The 19,439-nt window shown below is 41.1% G+C and overlaps 1 protein-coding gene across 2 annotated transcripts in view; it reads left to right on the top strand.

Annotated features, from left to right (window-relative positions):
- Positions 1 to 18,004, top strand: part of cog1 (component of oligomeric golgi complex 1) — a 33,714-nt gene extending 15,710 nt beyond the window's left edge. The window contains exons 7-16 of one of the 2 annotated variants that reach the window (XM_089018009.1): positions 952 to 1,288; positions 4,167 to 4,621; positions 5,140 to 5,286; positions 5,372 to 5,530; positions 5,631 to 5,755; positions 10,242 to 10,350; positions 10,427 to 10,536; positions 13,139 to 13,220; positions 13,348 to 13,371; positions 16,131 to 16,268. In XM_089018009.1, coding sequence (XP_088874135.1) covers positions 952 to 1,288; positions 4,167 to 4,621; positions 5,140 to 5,286; positions 5,372 to 5,530; positions 5,631 to 5,755; positions 10,242 to 10,350; positions 10,427 to 10,536; positions 13,139 to 13,220; positions 13,348 to 13,356 — 1,533 coding nt within the window. In that variant the 3' untranslated portion in view covers positions 13,357 to 13,371; positions 16,131 to 16,268. Of the gene's footprint in view, positions 1 to 951; positions 1,289 to 4,166; positions 4,622 to 5,139; positions 5,287 to 5,371; positions 5,531 to 5,630; positions 5,756 to 10,241; positions 10,351 to 10,426; positions 10,537 to 13,138; positions 13,221 to 13,347; positions 13,372 to 16,130 lie in introns of both variants that reach the window. The other variant, XM_089018008.1, reaches the window with a different exon arrangement.
- The last annotated feature ends 1,435 nt before the right edge of the window (positions 18,005 to 19,439 follow it).

Here is a 19,439-nt window from a genome sequence, read left to right as displayed (position 1 = left end):
AACTCAAATAGATAGAAAGCTAGCGAATAGATAGCTAACAGATAGCTAGCTAGGCCTTCACTCAACCCGGGATAACGAAGATAGAAAGCTAGCCAGCTAATAGACAGCTAATAGATATCTAAGTAACTCGGATAGAAAGCTAGCTAGCTAATAGATAGCTAACAGATAGCTAGCTACGCCTTCACTCAACCCGGATATAACTCAGATAGAAAGCTAGCTAGCTAATAGACAGCTAATAGATAGCTAAGTAACTCTGATAGAAAGCTAGCTAGCTAATAGATAGCTAACAGAGAGCTAGCTAGGTCTTCACTCAACCCGGATGTAACTCAGGATAGCTAGCTAGCTATAGACAGCTAATAGATAGCTAAGTAACTCTAGCTAGCTAATACATAGATAGCTAACTCAACCCGGATGTAACTCAGATAGAAAGCTAGCTAGCTATAGACAGCTAATAGATAGCTAATCTGTACAAACATGACCCCCCCAAAGAAAGCCAGATAGCTATTGTACGGTATTACAGAAAAGACAGAGAATAGACTTAGCACAATATTTCTTACTGATGTCTACATAAACAAAAGTCAAAAGAACAAAAAAAAACTAAAAAAACATACGTTATATGACAAGACGAAGGCACAGAGAGTCATTCATTCTTCAGCACTTGCTGTCCCCTCTTTGTGTCATGAAGCAGTTCCAGATGAAAGAGGAGAAGATCAAAGCGCTAATATAATCCAAACATTTAATACAGCATTAGAAACCTTAGACTCTCTTATCTCATCAGAAAAAAAAAATTCCTAAGTTATATGGGTCTGGAGTTATATGAGCTTGAAATTAGGTCGGCTGTACAAAATACAATGCAATAGATATGTATTGGTTTATATAGCGCTTTACCACCTGAAGCTGTAATAAAAGTATACTATGTTGATTTCATTCAATGTATTTGTGATCCCCAAGGCAATCACCAAAGAACAAACTGAAGGCATCTCCCTGAGCTCTGTTCAGCTACTTACCTCTGCTATCAAGGATCTGGAAGGACAAACCGCCAATAGCCGGGAGGCCCAGTATGAAGTAGACATTTCATCCTATTTGTGGTCAGAATCTACAGGGGACCTGCCGAATGATGCGGGTTGGGTTGGTGTGGCACAAAGGGGGGAGCAACGGCCAAAAAGTGGTCTGGCCATGAAGACGCTGGCCTTGACGCCCTGCGTTCAAAATTTTTGCTCTTCCATGGACGCCAAGCTTAAAGCACAGCTTGATGATCTCCAGCACTACCTTCCCTTCAAGTATGCAGGTTGGCATTGCTGAAAAGCAGTGTTGGAGTTATATATACAGTAAAGTGTCGTTATATCGATATTCTCGGGAGTCGGAAAAAATATCGATATAACCGAACTATCGATATATCCGATCCTGCGGCATGTAAATTTTCTCCTTGCGTTCATAGAAATAGTATCGTAATAAGCAGTACTATCGATATAACGAGACTTTACTGTATTTTCTGTTTGTTTGTTTTGTTTTTTAAATGAGCCCATTGTCATTTCTCACAAGGAGAAATTCATCATTATTGTCAACTGATGGAGGGAGAAAGCATGGAACAGTTCATGAAACGTGTCTACACTGGAAGTATCTTGGCCCTTTAGTTTGGGCTAACTCAAGTACAAACTATTTGCTATACATTTCTCGCTATTGGCTATCTAGCCAGCTGGCTATCTGGCTGTCTATCTATTAGCTAGCTACCTATCTATTAGCTGACTACCGAGCTAGCTATCTGGCTGGCTATCTATTAGCTAGCTGGCTAGATTTCTATCTGAGTTATGCCAGGTTGAGTGAACGCTGGCGCGTGTGGCTGCCGCTGCTCACCCACAGAAAAAAGTGATCCTGTGACTGTAAAGTGACCTTGACAGTTTTGAAAGGCGCTTAGAAATCAAATGTATTATTATATTATTTTCATTAATGGTGCTATGATGGTGTACTAATTCAGGCTGCTACCGTTGCACCCATTTATTAACATCCACCATCTCCTGGGCGAAAACACAGTTGAAGTTACATTCGGATATATGATAAGGGTGTATTATAGATTACCATTTAATCTGATCCTGTTTTAGCAGAACAGGATCAATCTTGGGATTTTGATATCAAGGGAATGTTAATATTGTCATGTTACTTTACAGACATCTTCTTTTCCTTTCGGCTTTTCCCCTCAGGGGTCGCCACAGCGAATCAATGTCCTCCATCTATCCTGGTTTTGTGCATCCTCTTCTCTCACACCAGCCACCTTCATGTCCTCTCTGACCACATCCATAAACCTCCTCTTCGGTCTTCCTCTCTGTCTCCTGCCTGGCAGTTCAAGGCTCAAAATTCTTCTCCCGATATAGTCACTGTCTCTCCTCTGGACATGTCCAAACCATCTCAGTCTGGCCTCTCTGACTTTCTCTCCAAAGCCTCTAATATGAGTTGTCCCTCTAATGTACTCATTCCTGATCCTATCCAACCTGGTCACTCCCAAAGAAAACCTAAACATCTTCAGCTCTGCTACCTCCAGCTCGGCTTCCTGTCTTTTCTTCAGTGGCACTGTCTCCAGTCCAAACATCATAGCTGGTCTCACCACGGTTTTATACACCTTTCCTTTCATCCTAGCTGAAACCCTTCTATCACACATCACACCTGACATTATTCTCCAGCCGCTCCAGCCTGCCTGGACACGCTTCTTCACCTCTTTTCCACACTCTCCATTGCTCTGGACAGTTGACCCCAAGTACTTAAAATCCTCCACCTTCTTTATCTCTTCTCCCTGTAGCATCACTCTTGCACTTGGATCCCTCTCATTCACACACATATATTTCGTCTTGCTGCGACTGATCTTCATTCCTCTCCTTTCCAGGGGATATCTCCACAGCTCTAGTTTCTCTGCCACCTGTTCCCTGTTCTCGCTACAGATCATGATGTCATCTGCAAGCATCATGGTCCAAAGAGATTCTTGTCTAATATCGTCTGTCAGCCTGTCCATCACCATAGCAAACAAGAAGTGGTGGAGTCCCACCTCCACCTTGAAATCCTCAGTCATACCGACTGCACACCTCACAACTGTCTTACAGTCATGATACATGTCTTGTACCGCTCTAACATGCTTTTCCGTCACTCCAGACTTTCTCATGCAATGCCACAGCTCTTCTCTAGGCACCCTGTCATACGCTTTCTCCAGATCTAGAAAGACACAATGCAATTCCTTCTGACCTTCTCTGTACTTCTCTATCAGCATTCTTAAAGCAAACATTGCATCTGTCGTACTCTTTTTTTTTTGGCATGAAGCCATACTGCTGCTCACAAATGTTCACTTCTGCTCTTAGTCTAGCTTCAACTACTCTTTCCCAGAGTTTCATTGTATGGCTCATCAACTTTATTCCTCTATAATTAGTACAACTCTGCACATCTCCTTTGTTCTTAAAAATGGGCACGAGTACACTTCGTCTCCATTCTTCAGGCATCTGTTCACCGTCTAAGATCTTGTTGAATAACCCAGTCAGGTACACCACCACCAACTCTCCAAGACACTTCCATACCTTTATTGGTAAATCATCAGGCCCGAGTGCCTTTCCCCCCTTCATCCTCTTCAGCGCCCTCCTCACTTCATCCTTGCTAATGCTTGCTACGTCTTGGTCCACAACAGTCACGTCTTCTACTCTTTGTTCCTTCTCATTTTCCTCATTCATCAATTCTTCAAAGTACTCTTTTCATCTTGCCATCACACTACTGGCACCTGTTAATACATTGCCATCTCTATCCTTAATCACCCGAACCTGCCGCAGGTCCTTACCATCTTACCATGTTACTTTACATACATAATAATTAATAATAATAATACATTTTATTTCAAGTGCCTTTCAAAGCTCTTAAGGACACTTTACAGTCACAGACAAGTATAGATACAATAATAAATAAAATACAATTATAAATAGAAACAAGAGCTAAAGCTACACAGAAAATTCCATTTTAAATAGGTGGGTTTGAAGGTAGGAAGAGAATCGATGTTACAAATGTTGGGGGGAAGTGACATAACCCAATACAATCAATCATGATGTTGAAACCTTTAAAACAACTTGCTTAAAAATGTGGTAATTTACTTATTTTTGATTACGGTAATTAATTTGTTTGTTTATTTATTCAATCAACAGGCTCTGACTCCATATCGGTTATACTCCCGTCATCAGGTCCTCTCGAGGGCTTGTCAGTATCCTCCTTGAACCGCTTCACAGACACGCCAGCAGTGGAGGAGGCCTTGCAAGATGGCTGCCTGGCCTGCATTCAGCACATTCTCTCTGCCGTCCGTTCCGAATTAGCGACCATTTCGCCAGATCCCATCCCAGCCAGCCTGAATTCGGTCCTTTTCATGGCGAGGCTGTGTCAGTCCATTGGGGAACTATGTCCCAATCTAAAACACTGTATTTTGGGACAACAAGGTGGCCGCGAAGCCACAGCCAAAGGCACACCAAGGCAGAGTAAGAAATTGGGCAGAGCCAAGGTGTCCCTGCAGTCCAGCGCTGCTCAAGTCAAGTGGGCAGAACTAAAGGAGGAGCTTCTCAACTGCAGCATGGAGGCTTACCGTATCTGGATCTCTTCTTTCTCAAAAGTTAGCACATACCTAAAATTGTCTTTTCGATAAGATTTTTGGATATATCCGTTAAATACCCCTAACCGTGAGAAAACCAATCATCATGTATTCATTCTTTGTTATTTGTCTTTTGACTTATATTGTGAACAGCTTAGCCAAAATTAAATTGCTTTGCGCATCTGACGTTTGGATGGCAACCGGCTGATAGTTAGCGCCTTACAAAAAGTGTCAAGATAGGCAGTATTGAATAGATGGTGCAAATGTGCTATATGAGCTCAAATGTACTTGAATGCATCGTCATTATGGGAGAGTAACCGACCAGTTGGACCATGTGGTTGTCGGGGTTTTGAACTGGATTGCATCAAAGCAGATGTTAGCACTATTTTGATTCACAAGTCCGATACCTGGACACAACAAAAAAATGAAACATTGTCAGCATAATGCAGTCCAGTTAAAAAACAGTTTGCATGGTTGGTCTATATTGATTGTTTCAAATTGTGATTTTGGGATTTGAACACTGTCTTCTGACTTTTCAGGGGTTGCTTGAGCAGTTTCGAACAGCGCTTCATGCAGATTCTGCTGGTGCCATCTTGAAAAATGCTACAAACTGGGAAGATCTCGAGATCCAAGAGGAGGCTGAGTCAGGAAGCAGTGTTACATCCAAAATTCGTCTTCCTGTCCAGGTCAGCCATTCGGCTTTGCCCTTCATGAATTTAAAATCTTGCCATGTTATTTAATATTCTCATGGGAAGTTTACATGTTCTGCAGCCATCTTTGTTCGTCCAGTCACTACTCTTCGACCTGTGTGTTGAGGTGAACAGGGTGGGTGGTCATGCACTGCCGCAACCCCCCTTGCAGGAGCTTCTGCAAGCCTGCTTGGATCAAGTCTTGCAGCATTACCAAAGCCTCACACAGCGGGTACCCCGGGTAACTCACAAAAGCAACCCACTCCCACAAAGTCCTCAATTTATGCCAGAATTGGAAATGTCCTTAAGTCATTCATGATGACGTGGTCATCTGCTTTCAGGAAGGTGCATTTCCAATGACTCAAAACAGAGCATTGCAGCTGATGTTTGACCTTCGTTATCTTAACACTACTTTGTCTGCAAACGTGGAAGAAGGCAAGACTTCCCAATCCTGTCAAGACCAAAGGTAATAAGAGTAGAGTAAGTGCCAAACGAAACATCCTCATCAATATTAAGTGAAGTGTGCACACAATAAAGTACTGAAACAGTTTTTTTTTTTTTTTTTTTTTTTTTTCAAAAAGTCTCACAATGACAAGTCCCGTATTTTTCCATGTATTAGGAGCACCAGAGTATAAGGTGCACCACCAATTAATGGTGTATTTTCAAACATTTTCCATATACTGTACTGTATAAGATGCACCTTCAATGAATGAAAAAAGGAAATATATAAAACGTTCCCAAATGTACGGGACACCACATTTTAAGGCTCTGCCGTAGAGGCTGGGGTTACACACTACTTCTACAGGGGGAAATTGAGTCTGGAGCTGCTGACAACAGTTGTGAGACCTGTTGTGGCTCAATATTACTTCACATATAAGGCACACCTGTTTATAAGATCGTCGTTTGAAGAAAATCAAGGCTTTTTGGTGCGCCTTATATACCGGAAAATACGGTGATTTAATATTGCTGGTTTTAGATTATGAATGATTCATAATCTGGGTTAAAGTGGAAGCGGAACTGGGAGCATCTAGTGGTAGTTTTTACTTCGACTCACCTTGGAACTCACTCAGGTTGTTTAGAACCTTTTCAAAATGAATTAAATGATGAATCTGGATTTCTGAACCACGGCTTCCCTTAATAGTCTTTTTGCAGTATTATGCTAAAGTCAAAATCTGATAATTGCCGAACGTGGAATAGTGTTGCCAAGCAAAAATACACGCAAGTGCAATAGAAACAAAACTTTGTCTTGGTGAGACAGGTGTTACGTGTGCTGGAATGGAATTATAATAATAATAATACATTTCATTTTTAAGCACCTTTCAAAACTCTCAAGGTCACCTTACAGTTACAGGATAATTTTTTTCTGTGGGTGAGCAGCGGCAGCCACGTGTGCCAGCGTTCACTCAACCTGGAAGTTACTCAAATAGAATAGTAAGACAAATTGATAGAAAGCTAGCTACCAAGCCAATAGATAGCTAATAGCTCGCCAGCTAGATATTGTTTGAGCTGTCAAGTAACAAAGAGGGTACAGAAGGTGCTTTAGAATGAATAACTCTCCATGTCTTTGTGTTGTCATATTATATGATATTTAGTTTTTTTGTTCTTTTCACTTCAAGATGGCATCGCGAGAGGGGCTGCCTTTTCAGCAGCTCTTGTATTTTGTTTTTCTATTTCTTTCCTTTCCTTTTCTCCATCTTAAACATTGACACGCTCGATATTGCAATCGTTTGAGGGAGATTAGGGCATTATGACTGAAAATTCAGATCATGGTATAAATTGCATCTCGGCATGGTTCAGTTGGCGGTGTGTCCAACTGTGCTGAGGCTCCGAGGCGTATGCCAAGTAAACAGGTGAAACAATTTGCTAAGCGCAATTGGAGGCGTGGGTCGATTTTGCTTGTGGCCCCGCCCAAAGTCTTGGAACGCACATGGCTACGCCCAATGCCTCGCGAGACGGAATTTCTACGTCATCATCCACTCGAAGATTCAAAATAACATGTTGCACCGGGGCGTCAATGAGCTCACATGTGGCACTGACACACCCAACTCGCATCTTCAATCGGATTTGTTCTGCATTAGACCCACCGTTCACAACGAAAAAGAAGAGAATGTCCCGTCTGGGATCATTTTGAGCAGATCTCTCCTAAAATGGGACAAAGAAGTACCTGTGTGTGTGTGCGTGTGTGTGTGTGTGTGTGTGTGTGTGTGTGTGTGTGTGTGTGTGTGTGTGTGTGTGTGTGTGTGTGTGTGTGTGTGTGTGTGTGTGTGTGTGTGTGTGTGTGTGCGCGCGTGTGTGTGTGTGTGTGTGTGTGTGTGTGTGTATATATATATTATATATATATATCATATTTTTTGGATTATACGTCGCTCCGGATTATAGGTCGCACCAGCCAAAACATGCATAATTAAGAAGAAAAAAACATATATAAGTCGCATTTTTGGGGAAAATGTATTTGTGATAGAGATTTCTGATAGAGAGGCGTTTGCGTTGCATGAAGCGGTAACACCAAGAAGGTCCTCCTGCAAAGCTGTTTATATTCATCTCCTTGGCAACGACCTGGGCGTCGAGACGCAACTGCACCGTTGACAAACCTCTCCCAGCAGCACGTTGTTCAAGCACCCATGCGTGAACTCGTTCCTCCAACTGCGGCCACCTAGCTTTTCGCCCGCGATGAGCTTTTTTTGTTTTCTTCATTTCAGTAAACGTAACCTCTGCTTTTCGCCAGTCCCTTAAAAGTTTTTCGCTGACTCCAAACCTTCTTTCTGCTACTCGATTGCCGTTTTCGGCTGCATATTTCACTATCTGCAGCTTGTAAACTGCAGAATATGACTTTCTTTTCGGTACCGTTTTTATTCAGCCCTTCTCAGTTGTATTTATAAATAACAGGTGTTACAGAAAAACCTGACCCTCCAGAAGATTTCCCTGTAACACCTGTTATAAAAATATGTAGGCTACTGTCTCTGCGCTCACAGATTTTGACGGCTCACAAATGTTTCAACACCACAATATCAGCACAGGCCTTGAGCGGTTTAATGTGAAAATAACGTGAAATGCTATACAGTAATAAAAAAAAGCATATATAAGTCGCTCCGATTTAGAAGTCGCATCCCCGACCAAACTATGAAAAAAAACTGCGATTTATAATTCGAAAAATACTGTATATATATATATATAATTTAAACTACTGTGACAACACAGTGTATCCCTCGTTTTAATGTCTACTTGTTGATATTTTAAAAGGTGACGTGTAAACTTTGTTCTAAAGAATTGAGTACCAACAGAACACCTTTCCCTCAACAAAAATTAATGAAAAATATGTCTTGTTCCTTGTTTCTGTGTCAATGTCTAAAGTAAATTAATTATTCTTTCAAGTAACACACTCCCATTCATTCACATCACAACACCCTGCCATTTTTATGCAAGAGGAAGCAAAGAAAAAAAAAGTCAGCACGACTCTCAGTTTTCTCAGAATCCTGACTTTAATCTCAGAATTCTGACTTTAAAGTGAGGACTCTCACTTTAAAGTCTGAAATCTGAGATAAAAGTGAGAATCCTGCCATCTTTATTTTTTTTTTCTTCATTAGCCCTAACCCCAACATTTTGACCCCATCAAATCCAGGGTAGCGTTTCAGTCACTCTCTCTGTCATGATATTTATTTTGCACGTGATGGCGCAGTGGAACAAATGAGGCCTCATGATGCATTGGCCAAAAAGCAAACCATTTGGATTGCTTCATGATGCCTCATTTGGCCATCAGTACTTGACGTATATATATATTAAATAAAATAAAAGGAAAAATATATTTTCAAGTAATGCCTTTTTCATCATTGCTGAAAAAGTTAACCATATGTATCATCAAGTTAAAATCATTTAAAGGACAACCGACGTCTCCGGACAAGTTGTGTCCATAATTTGTAAAATCGCTTCTAATGACTTCTACTGAGCGTATTTTACAAAGATTCCACCGCATATAGCTATATTTTATGTTTTAAGACTTGCGCTGACTATTCCGGAAGTCTTGTTTTTGAGTTGGTCACGATTCCTCACCCTACGTCACTGAAGGAACGCCCCTGAGCGAGAAAGGACATACCTTGCATCACCTCAATGCATTTTGCGGTACTTTGTTTGCTCTGAAAACTTCGTGTTGGTGGCGAAATTAGAAGGAAAACACATAAATAACGCAATGGTGAATCGTATGTTACACCGAGACAACTCTGACTTTCGCTGAAAAAAATTCCAAGCAGACAAATCAGCCATTTCCAATGGAGCTGTGGCGCCATCTTCTGCATTTTCTGTGACGCTACACATCAGTCCTGATCCCTCAAAATGACCCGGAAGACCTTCTTTAATCGATTGCAAACATTTATACTTTCCTGTTCAGAACTATTTTAATCATATTTATAACTGGATGCATAACAAGAAAGCAAATCTGAAGCCATTGTTTTGATTCTCGAGCAATGCAAGACATCTTGGCGTGACGTCACGAACTGGGGGCGGGACTTCTGAAAATGCCCAATTCGCAGCTCAATTTTTTGCAGATTTTGGACACTTTTATTGGGGTTTTGCATTTGATTAAAAATATCAGCCTGCGTGTTTTGGGTATTTTAGATGCTATAAAACGTTTTTCTGATGTCAGTTAGGAAACAAAAAAAAAAGTGATGTCGGTTGTCCTTTAAATCATGAAACAAATGTGAAATAGAATAACAATATGTAAACATCAAGTTCAAATTAAAAGTTAGCAATTTCGGAGGCAAAATACTGGCAGTGCATTTTCTCCGGGTACTCCGATTTCTTCCTTCATTCCAAATTCATGTTTAGCATATTAATGGAACACTATAAATTGTTCATAGGTGTGACTGTGAGCACGAATGGTTGATGCTGATTGGTTAATCCTGCAAGGCGGTGGTAGAATTTCATCACTCCAAGAAGATCTAAAACGTGTTGTCTTTCAGGATGCAGGAAATCTGTGATTGGCTGGAGAGCCACATTGACCCTTTTGACCTGGATGTGTTCACGCCTCCGCTGAATGCAAACCTCAGTCGTCTGTCACAAAAGACATCGGTAGTATACTTAAAACTTTTATCAATAAAAAAAAGAGTGGACATAATGACATTGGTTTCCTCATTTTTTTCTTCAGGTTCTGTTTGGGCTGGTGACTGGCTCAGAGAAGCAGTATGCCCCGCGCAGCAGCAACGTCAACACTCAGGAGCCTTACAACATCCTTCCACTGGCCAACACTCAAATCAGGTCTGAGTCATGTGAACCTTCAACAGCACACTGAGTGTCAGTTTAAAGGACAACCGACACCATCATTTCAGAAATACGTTTTATAGCATCTAAAATACCCAAAACACGCAGGCTGATATTTTTAGTCAAATGCAAAACACCAATAAAAATGACTTAATGTTGCCCAAAACTGCCACTAATGAGCTAAAAACTGGAGACATTCAGAAAGTCCCGCCCCCAGTTTGTGACATCTCGTCATATGCCTTGCTCCAGAATCAAAATAGCTTCAGAGAGTTCACATTCAGAAAAAGATCCTTTCTGGTGACTCATCCAGTTATGAATATGATTCAAATAGTTCTGAAGAGGAAAGCATAAGTGTTTGCGATCGATTAAAGAAGTCCTTCCGTATCAATTCGAGCCGTGTATGCAAAGCGACGAAACTGGTAAAGGACACAACATATGAAGCATATATGAAGCTCTGTGAATAAGCAATATAGCATCAACTTCAGTGATAAGTGACATATAAGGACACGAATAACAAATAATAAGCTACAAGATATCAACATCAATGCAGATTGTTTAATGGTTGCGCATGCAAAGCGTTGTTTAAACTTTCAAGATGAAGAGTTACGAACTTGCGTATGAATGACAGCGGTTATCCATCGCTAACCCCGGTTAGCTCCTCATTCCAGCAGCTGAATGTTTGTCCGATAGGTTTGCTCCACTATTATGACGATTGCTCTCTTTCACCACTGGAAGCAACTTTCTACCAATTGTCAGGCAGACAGGATGACACCGGTTATCCAAGCGGGGATTTGCGCACTCCGGGGAGCTCCTTGGTGGCGCTGTACTGCTCTGGTCCGTTGGAAAAAAGCTGGTTTGTCCGCTGGAAATTTGTGTAAACTTACACCTTCTTTATGCGTGTTACCGCAATTGGCTGCCACACAACGATTCACCATCGCGTTATGTAGTACATATTTATGTACTTCTAATTTTGCGATCAACACTGTTTTCAAATGAAAAAAAGTACCCAAAATGCACTATGTGTCGCTTTCTCGGTCAGAAGAGTTCCCTCAGCGACGTCACTCCAGCATTGTCATCAACTCGAAAACAAGATTTCATGAATATTCAGCGCGAGTTTTAAAACGTAAAATATAGGTATATGCGGTGGAATCCTTGTAAAATGTGGTCAGAAGAAGTCATTTGAAAGTGATTTTACAAATTATGGACGCAACTTGTCTAGAGGTGTTGGTTGTCCTTTCAAAATAATTCTTAGAGTGCTGACATAACATCTGCTGACAGTGTGAAATGTAAATGATAATGTATTTACAGTAAAGTCTCGTTATATCGATATTCAAGGGAGTCGGAAAAAATATCGATATAACCGGGACTATCGATATATCCGACCCTGTTTGCATGTAATTTTCTCCGTGCGTGCATAGAAATAGTATCGATATAACCGGGACTATCGATATATCCGATATCGATATAACGAGACTTTACTGTAACAGGAACTTCAATTTGATTCCCCGAGGCTACATTAGCCACATTTAGCCGAGCCACATTAGGTGACATAATCGCGTAAGAGACAATACCTGATCGCACAGGAAATAAGAGTTTCCGCCGCCGCCTTCTCGCCACCGCCACGATCCCGCTGACGCGATGCCGGCGGATCCTCCCCCCGTTCTCGTCACGCCAGTCCAGAGCGCCAACGCCCACCCGTCTCGGGTCTCGCCTTGGACGGTGGACAACCTCCGGCTCCATAACACTGCTTTGAGAGAGTGAGATGCTGGCTGGCAGGCCAAAATTGTCGTTTGGGTTGCTGGGCTGCTTGCGCGTTGTGTGTAGTGTCTTGTGTGATGAAGTCGACACACGCGTGACTTTCTTGCATAAGCAAACATTGGAAGAATGGAACATTTTCACACATATGCAGGTACGACAACTCCAAGTATCCCAGCAACCCACAATTAACTTTTGTAGTTAATACACCACACGGTGCCAGGCGTAGAATTAAAATTAAAAGAAATAGGGTCTAGCGGTCGTGGTTGTAAGTACGGGTGGTCGTAAGTCACGCCGGTCGTAAGTCGGATGTTACCTGTATATGTATCTCTACATACAGTAAAGTCTTGTTATATCGATATTCAAGGGAGTCCGAAAAAATATCGATATAACCGGGACTATCGATATATCCGACCCTGTTTGCATGTAATTTTCTCCGTGCGTGCATAGAAATAGTGTCGATATAACCGGGACTATCGATATATCCGATATCGATATAACGAGACTTTACTGTATATAGACTCAGACAGTTGTTCAAATGTGTCTTTCAGTTATACTTAATGCCGCCGAAAAAGGAAGCCCGGTGCAGGCATTTCACAAAGAATCCAAAAAACTGTATTCATCGAATAAAAATCCCACCCAGAATGAAATGAACATAAAAAAATAACCTCTACATTACATAAATTTGCCTGTTACGGAATATTTCACCTGCAAAAACTATGAGATGAGGTTATTTTAAGGAAATGACTGTCAATAATGCAAAGCTTTTCATGATACTTTTTTAGATGCAACTGTCATTACAATAGGGCACTATTCAATCTCCCATCGATTTTGTCCTCCACAGGTTCGAGTTGTTGCCTCTCAGTATGTCTGACACGCATAAATCAAAGTCGACCAGAAAATGCTCCAGTGAACCGCACCAGTTGGTGAGGAACAGCTCTCTTCATTAGTTAGGACTGTGGAACGTTGTCAGTTATTGTTTGGCTTCCTATTTGCCATTTTTAATTGTATGCGTTTAATCCCGCCGAAATGTGGTCTGTTCAATTCTCCCAGACATTTTGAGTGCGCAACAACCAGGCAAGTCGAAAAGTGTGTCTTGAAATCTGTGTGTTTTGGGGTTTGCTTGTTTTTTGTTTGTTGAGCGGCTATTTTTCTTTTGGTGCTTTTGCAGAGTTTGATCATGTAATGAATTCAAAACTGATTATGGTTGCATGAAGGGAAAACTCTGGAATGCAGTTACACTTTGCTATTATTAATCTTTTCGTGCTTGTACAGTAACTTTATGTACAGTGATACCTTGGCTTACGAACTTAATTGGTTCCCAGACAGTGTGTATCCCCAAAAATAATTTCCTGTAGGAAACTATTCAAATGAGAATACAGTGAGACCTCATCTTACGAACACCTTATCTTATGAACGTCAAATGTATGAAAATTAAACCTTGAAATACGCACGATTTCCATGATACACACCCACCACGGCTGGTGGAGTAATCTTCGGCGGAAGAACACCAAAGCACACGACCTTCAGATCTGGCGGAGTGATCTTCGGTGGAAGCACACGACCGAACAGCGCTCCAGCCGGGCTACCTTTCCACAACCCCTCTCATTGAATGCACACGTCGATCGCCTCCTTGGAGCTTTTTGCTGATAATTTTACTATTATGGGACCGAGAAAAACCCACCAGAGGCTCGTGTTCAGCCCAAGAAGACACAAAATAAAATCACCGTCGCTGAGAAGAAGGAGATAATTGAAAAACACGAACGAGGTGTGCGTTTGTGTGATTTAGCGGCCGAGCACGGCTATGCTAAGTCAACCATTGCTACCATTCTCCGGAACAGAGAAGCCATCAAAGGTGCGTCTGTTGCAAAAGGTGTTTCCGTGCTCTCAAAGCGACGGTCTCGGGCAATCAAAGAAGTTGAAAAACTTCTGTTAATTTGGATTAACGAAAAGCAGCTATCCGGCGTCAGCGTGACTAAAGCTATTTTATGCGAGAAAGCATGGCTAATTCACGCCGATATCGCCATGCGCCAACCTGGATTTTCAACACTTATTGAGGATTTTAAAGCCAGCAATGGATGGTTCGAGAACATCTGAGGGCGAGGAGGAGGAGATGGCTGCAGCATCAAGTGAGCTCATCAAGGCAATGTTGGCAAAGTGGAATGATGTGCAGGCTTTTACCGAACAGTTCCATCCAGGAAAGACTGGCTATGACAATCATCAACATGATGCCTCAGTTTCGTAAGACCTTACAAGTCAGAAAGCAACAGGTGTCAATTAAGAGGTTTTTAATCAGCAAAAATGATGAGGAGTCTCCAAAGAAGCCAAGAAGAGAAGCCACAACAGAGGTTAATTTACCAACAGTCCTTATGGAAGGTGACTCTCCTTCCATAAGCCATCAATGACCATCCCAAATGTAAATAAAGTGACTTTATTATACTGTGCAGTGTATTTCTTTCATTACAATACAATAGCACATTTATTATACATAGAATAAGGTATGTGGTGTGTAGTTTTAAGGCTTATTTAGTTTATTATTAAGTATATTTTATGGAAACCCGGGAATGGATTATTCCCATTTTAATGGTTTCCTATGGGATTTTTTTTTGTGATACACACTTTTTGGCTTACACACTCTGACTGGGAATTCTCTCTCTGTCGTCTGCCTATCTATTTTAATTTGCAGCTCGGTGTTTCTGTAAACCGCCCGCACCCTGCTGTGTTCGTTCACAAACGACACATGACTCATTGTTGCGCTCCGTGTGTATCCCGAAAAATAGTTCGTATGCCAAGATTAAATTCTCGTGAATTTAACTTTCGTAATCCGAAAAGTTCGTTAGCTAAATCGTTCGTGAACCGAGGTATCACTGTAATAGCAAAAAGCCACAGCAATCATGATATGCCGTCTTAAAAAAACATTGTACCAAAATGCTTACCTTCAATCCAAAAGAATGTAGTGTGCCTCGGGCCGTTATTTGGTGTCTCGATGTTCACAGTTAACGATCATGGAATCCATTGTGTAATTGTACAGTATGAGTTTTTGTATTTTTTTTAGTATGATTCGATTTGAGTATCATTATGTGGAGGTCATTCAATGAATAAGGTGAATTTTTCAAGAAAAAGGTCTTCTAATACAGATAAGATTACATAATCTCCCAGCACTGTCACTTTCAAACTTCATGTTTCTTGTGAACACTTTTGATGGACCAGACTGGTGAAATTGTCCAAGGGCAAGCAAGCTCTGGGCTTCAAGGAGGATGTGGGGGACAGTTCCCCGCTCAGCTCTTTGATGGTCTTGTGTGAGACATTGTGTTGTCATCAGAATCAGAATCATCTTTATTGCCAAGTATGTAGAACATACAAGGAATTTGTTTCCGGTAGAACACGCTGCACTAGTATCGTCGTCATGATGCAAGATGTCTCTTTGGCACTGATCACCCCCGGATTTGTTCTTAATGTCTTCCTTGACCGGCCTCAGCAATGAACAATGAAGTCAAAAGTGTTACGAGCGACTGGGTGAGACATCAGTCCAAATATTTTTACAATGAGGGAAGATGGAAATTTGTACACAGGTAGGAAGTGTGTGACAGTGTTGGGAGACTATGTTGGGAGAAACAAAAAGTAAACTTCCACTGTATTAGAAATCCTTATTCCAAAAGATAAAAATGACCCTTGAATGATGTGCTTTGCAAAGGTGCTCAGTGGGCTGCCGAATAAGAAATTGTTTGTAACCTGCAGTTTATCACAGCAATTATCGTTTGACTAGAATTCATTCAGTTTTCTGTCCATTTTTAAAATCAAGATTACAAATGAGATGTTTATGCTCCATCTTGCAGCTTATTTCATCCTCATCAGACGACATTCAAGAAAGCTTCCGGCCAGGAAACCTTTTCCGACAGATCGCAGAAGACGATGAGACCACCCCTCAATCTTTATTTAAACTCAGTTGGCTATCGGGCATGACAAAATAACCTCGCACTACACAAAACTTGTCTTCTCAGAATCCCAATCATATTTCTTGGCCAATTTGGGGTTGCATTCAGAAATTCACTCTGACAGCCGAACACCACTTTGAGTGTGTTTGTGGTGGCAAGGAAGAGCGTTCTCCCCTCTCAATAAATTCTGAACTCAGCCTGTTACAAATCACTCCAATTTTCCAACTGGACCATCTGACCCACTGCATGCACCGCGTCCCCAGTTATTGCATGTTGCATGACTCATTTTATGAATAACCCAGTGGCACATTTGAACGGTGCTCTGAATTTCAGGGATAAGCAGTGCGCTGAAAGTGTCATCGAAATCAGTTTGTCACAACAAACAATGAATTTGACCGTGATAATTTGAGCCACATTTCATGTTGTACCCCTAAAACACGAATTCCAAATGTGTATTATTAAGACTGATCATCATCATTTCTTCCTGCAATGCTACACATTAGTGTGTGTAGCTCGCGAACGAGCCGGTTCTTAGAGCTGGATCTCTGAAGTGAACAAAGAGAGCGGGTTCCTAACAAAGAAATGGGAAATGGGAGCTGACTTTTTTTTCCTCTATTCCCCGCCCCCAGTCTTCGTTAAAGCCGCATGGGATTGGTCGATAGCCGTGGTAGAGGAAGGAGGGGAGAATGACAGACACACGCAGCAATGAGGAGGGGGGGGTGTTAGATTATGCTGTTATTATTATCCAATAATTATATTTTTTACTAGTTGGGATGATAGCATTATTAATATGAAAAGCAAATTAGTGACAGCGGATCATCAGACCAGAGTAACCACAGGAAAAGTGAAAGTTAGTGGATGGTCTCTGTGCACTAGTGATGGGAATTCGGTCTCTTTTCAGAGAGCCGGAATTCTTTTGGCTCGGTTCACTAAAACGATCCGGCTCTTTTGGCTCCCAAATGGCTCCTGAGTTTGTTTTTTGTTGCTTTAATTAACACCCAAAAATCATGTAAAAGTATGTGAAAAACGAATTACTCGTGTAAAAAATACACTATATCAAATATTTTTATTTATATGGCTTGATTTATATGTGTACAGAGAGCATCCACTGAACGATACCTTCCTTTTTTTGTAATTTGTTTTTCACATAATTTTACATGATTTTTGGAAGTTAATTTAAGCAATTTAAAAAACAAACTCAGGAGCCATTTGGGAGGCAAAAGAGCCGGATCTTTTTAGAGAGCCCGGCCAAAAGAACCGGAATTCCCATCATTACTACACATAGAATCAGGGTCCTCCAAGTCCGGTCATGGTGAGCCCCTATTCAGCTTCACAAGGACTGGAATTGGAGATCTTTGCCTAAAACTAGTAATCCTCCAAATCTAAGAATGCACCATGATAGAGAGTATTTTTCAATACAGCACAAATTATATTTTTAATGGAATGTAGTTGAATTTAAAGTTGACTGATGAAATATTCTGCCCATCACAACATTTGATTCAACATCAAACATGTTACCTTCAACACAAATATTGTGCAGGCCTCTCGTATTTCTGAATTTAAAATATGTTTTATTTGTTACGGAATATTGTCATTTGTAAAGGTGGGGAATTTGTTAGCTGTGAGCTGTAATCATCAAGATTCTATTAAAAAAACAATAAAATCATGGCGTTTTACAGTGTATTTTTGTGTTTCACAATTTCCACACGATTCAAAATTATTGTGTACAGTGGAAGGTTGCAAAGCCAGTTTTGTGTATGTTGCACCTAAGGGTATAGCGCAGGGGTGGGCAAACTTTTTGACTCGCGGGCCGCATTGGGTTCTAAAATTTGACAGAGGGGCCGGGCCAGGAGCATTTGGAGGGAGTGTTTGGGCCGGAAATACTCCGAACAAGTAATGTCCATAATTTATAAAATCACTTCAAATGACTTCGACTGCGCGTATTTTACTAAGATTCCACAACATATAGCTATAGTTTACGTTTTAAGACTTGCGCTGAATATATGAAGTCTTGTTTTCGAGTTGATGACGATCCCCATGTGACGTCACGTTTGGACCGCCCCTGACCGAGAAAGCGACATACAATGCATTTTGGGTACTTTGTTTGGTCTGAAAACTTCGTGTTGATCGGTGTTGATGGCGAAATTAGAAGGAAAACACATAAATAAAGCGATGGTGAATCGTTGTGTGTTGCACCAAGACTACTATTTGATATTCGCTGACACAAATTCCCAGCTGACAAATCAGCCCATTTCCAACGGAGCTTGGGCGCAATCTTCTGCTTTTTCTGGGTGCTACATTGCTGTCATTGACGGCTCGAATTGATATGGGAGGACTCCTAGAATCAATTGCAAACATTTATGCTTTCCTCTTCAGAAGAACAAGAACAAGAAAACATCTTCTCCGAATCTGAAGCCATTGTTTTGATTCTCGAGCAAGGCAAGACGTCTTGGCGTGACGTCACGAACAGAGGGGTGGGACCTTCTGAAACTGACCATTTCCGGATTCATTTTGAAGTCATTTTTATTGGTGTTTTTCATTTAACTAAAAATATCAGCCTGCCTGATTTGGGTATTTTAGATGCTATAAAACGTTTTTCTGATGTCAGTGGGAAACAAAAACAAAAAATGGTGCCGGTTGTCCTTTAAATGTAGTATGTACAAACCTCATAGCACAGTAAAAACACTACAACCCAATTTATTAACTGTCTTTCAAATGTGAAAAATATCCCTGATCAGTTAATACATTTGTCTCAAGGAATATGCAAGATATGGCATTTACAGACTATTTCGCAGATACTTGGAGGAGGAAATGGAAATAGATTAAAATAACATATGCACCGTGATTTATCAAGATTGCGTCTGTTTTTAATAAGTTTCCATCGAAGGGGCAAAGAAATCAACATTTATTGAAAAATGGAATCACTTTCAACATTCAAAACATATTATTACACAACGAAATATTCAAGCTCAATAATACCTACTTGTGTTAAATTCCGCCAAATCATAGGTGGTTTGTCCTGACCGCGCGCTCAACAAACTCCTCACTGACGATCTCGCCGTCACGCGCAAACAATACACGTGTACCGTCGCCGAGCACACAAACATAGACTACCTGCAGTTGAAATTCGCATACTCGGCTCGGCAGCCAATCAGAAGCCTGCTTCTTCCGGACTTTCGCAAGCGTTACAAAGTCGTGCAATTGCATGTC

This window comes from Hippocampus bargibanti, linkage group LG17 (genome assembly GCF_051943395.1).
Source record: "Hippocampus bargibanti isolate YZ-2025 linkage group LG17, ASM5194339v1, whole genome shotgun sequence".
Lineage (NCBI taxonomy): Eukaryota > Metazoa > Chordata > Actinopteri > Syngnathiformes > Syngnathidae > Hippocampus > Hippocampus bargibanti.
This window is presented reverse-complemented; position numbering and strand designations above follow the sequence as displayed.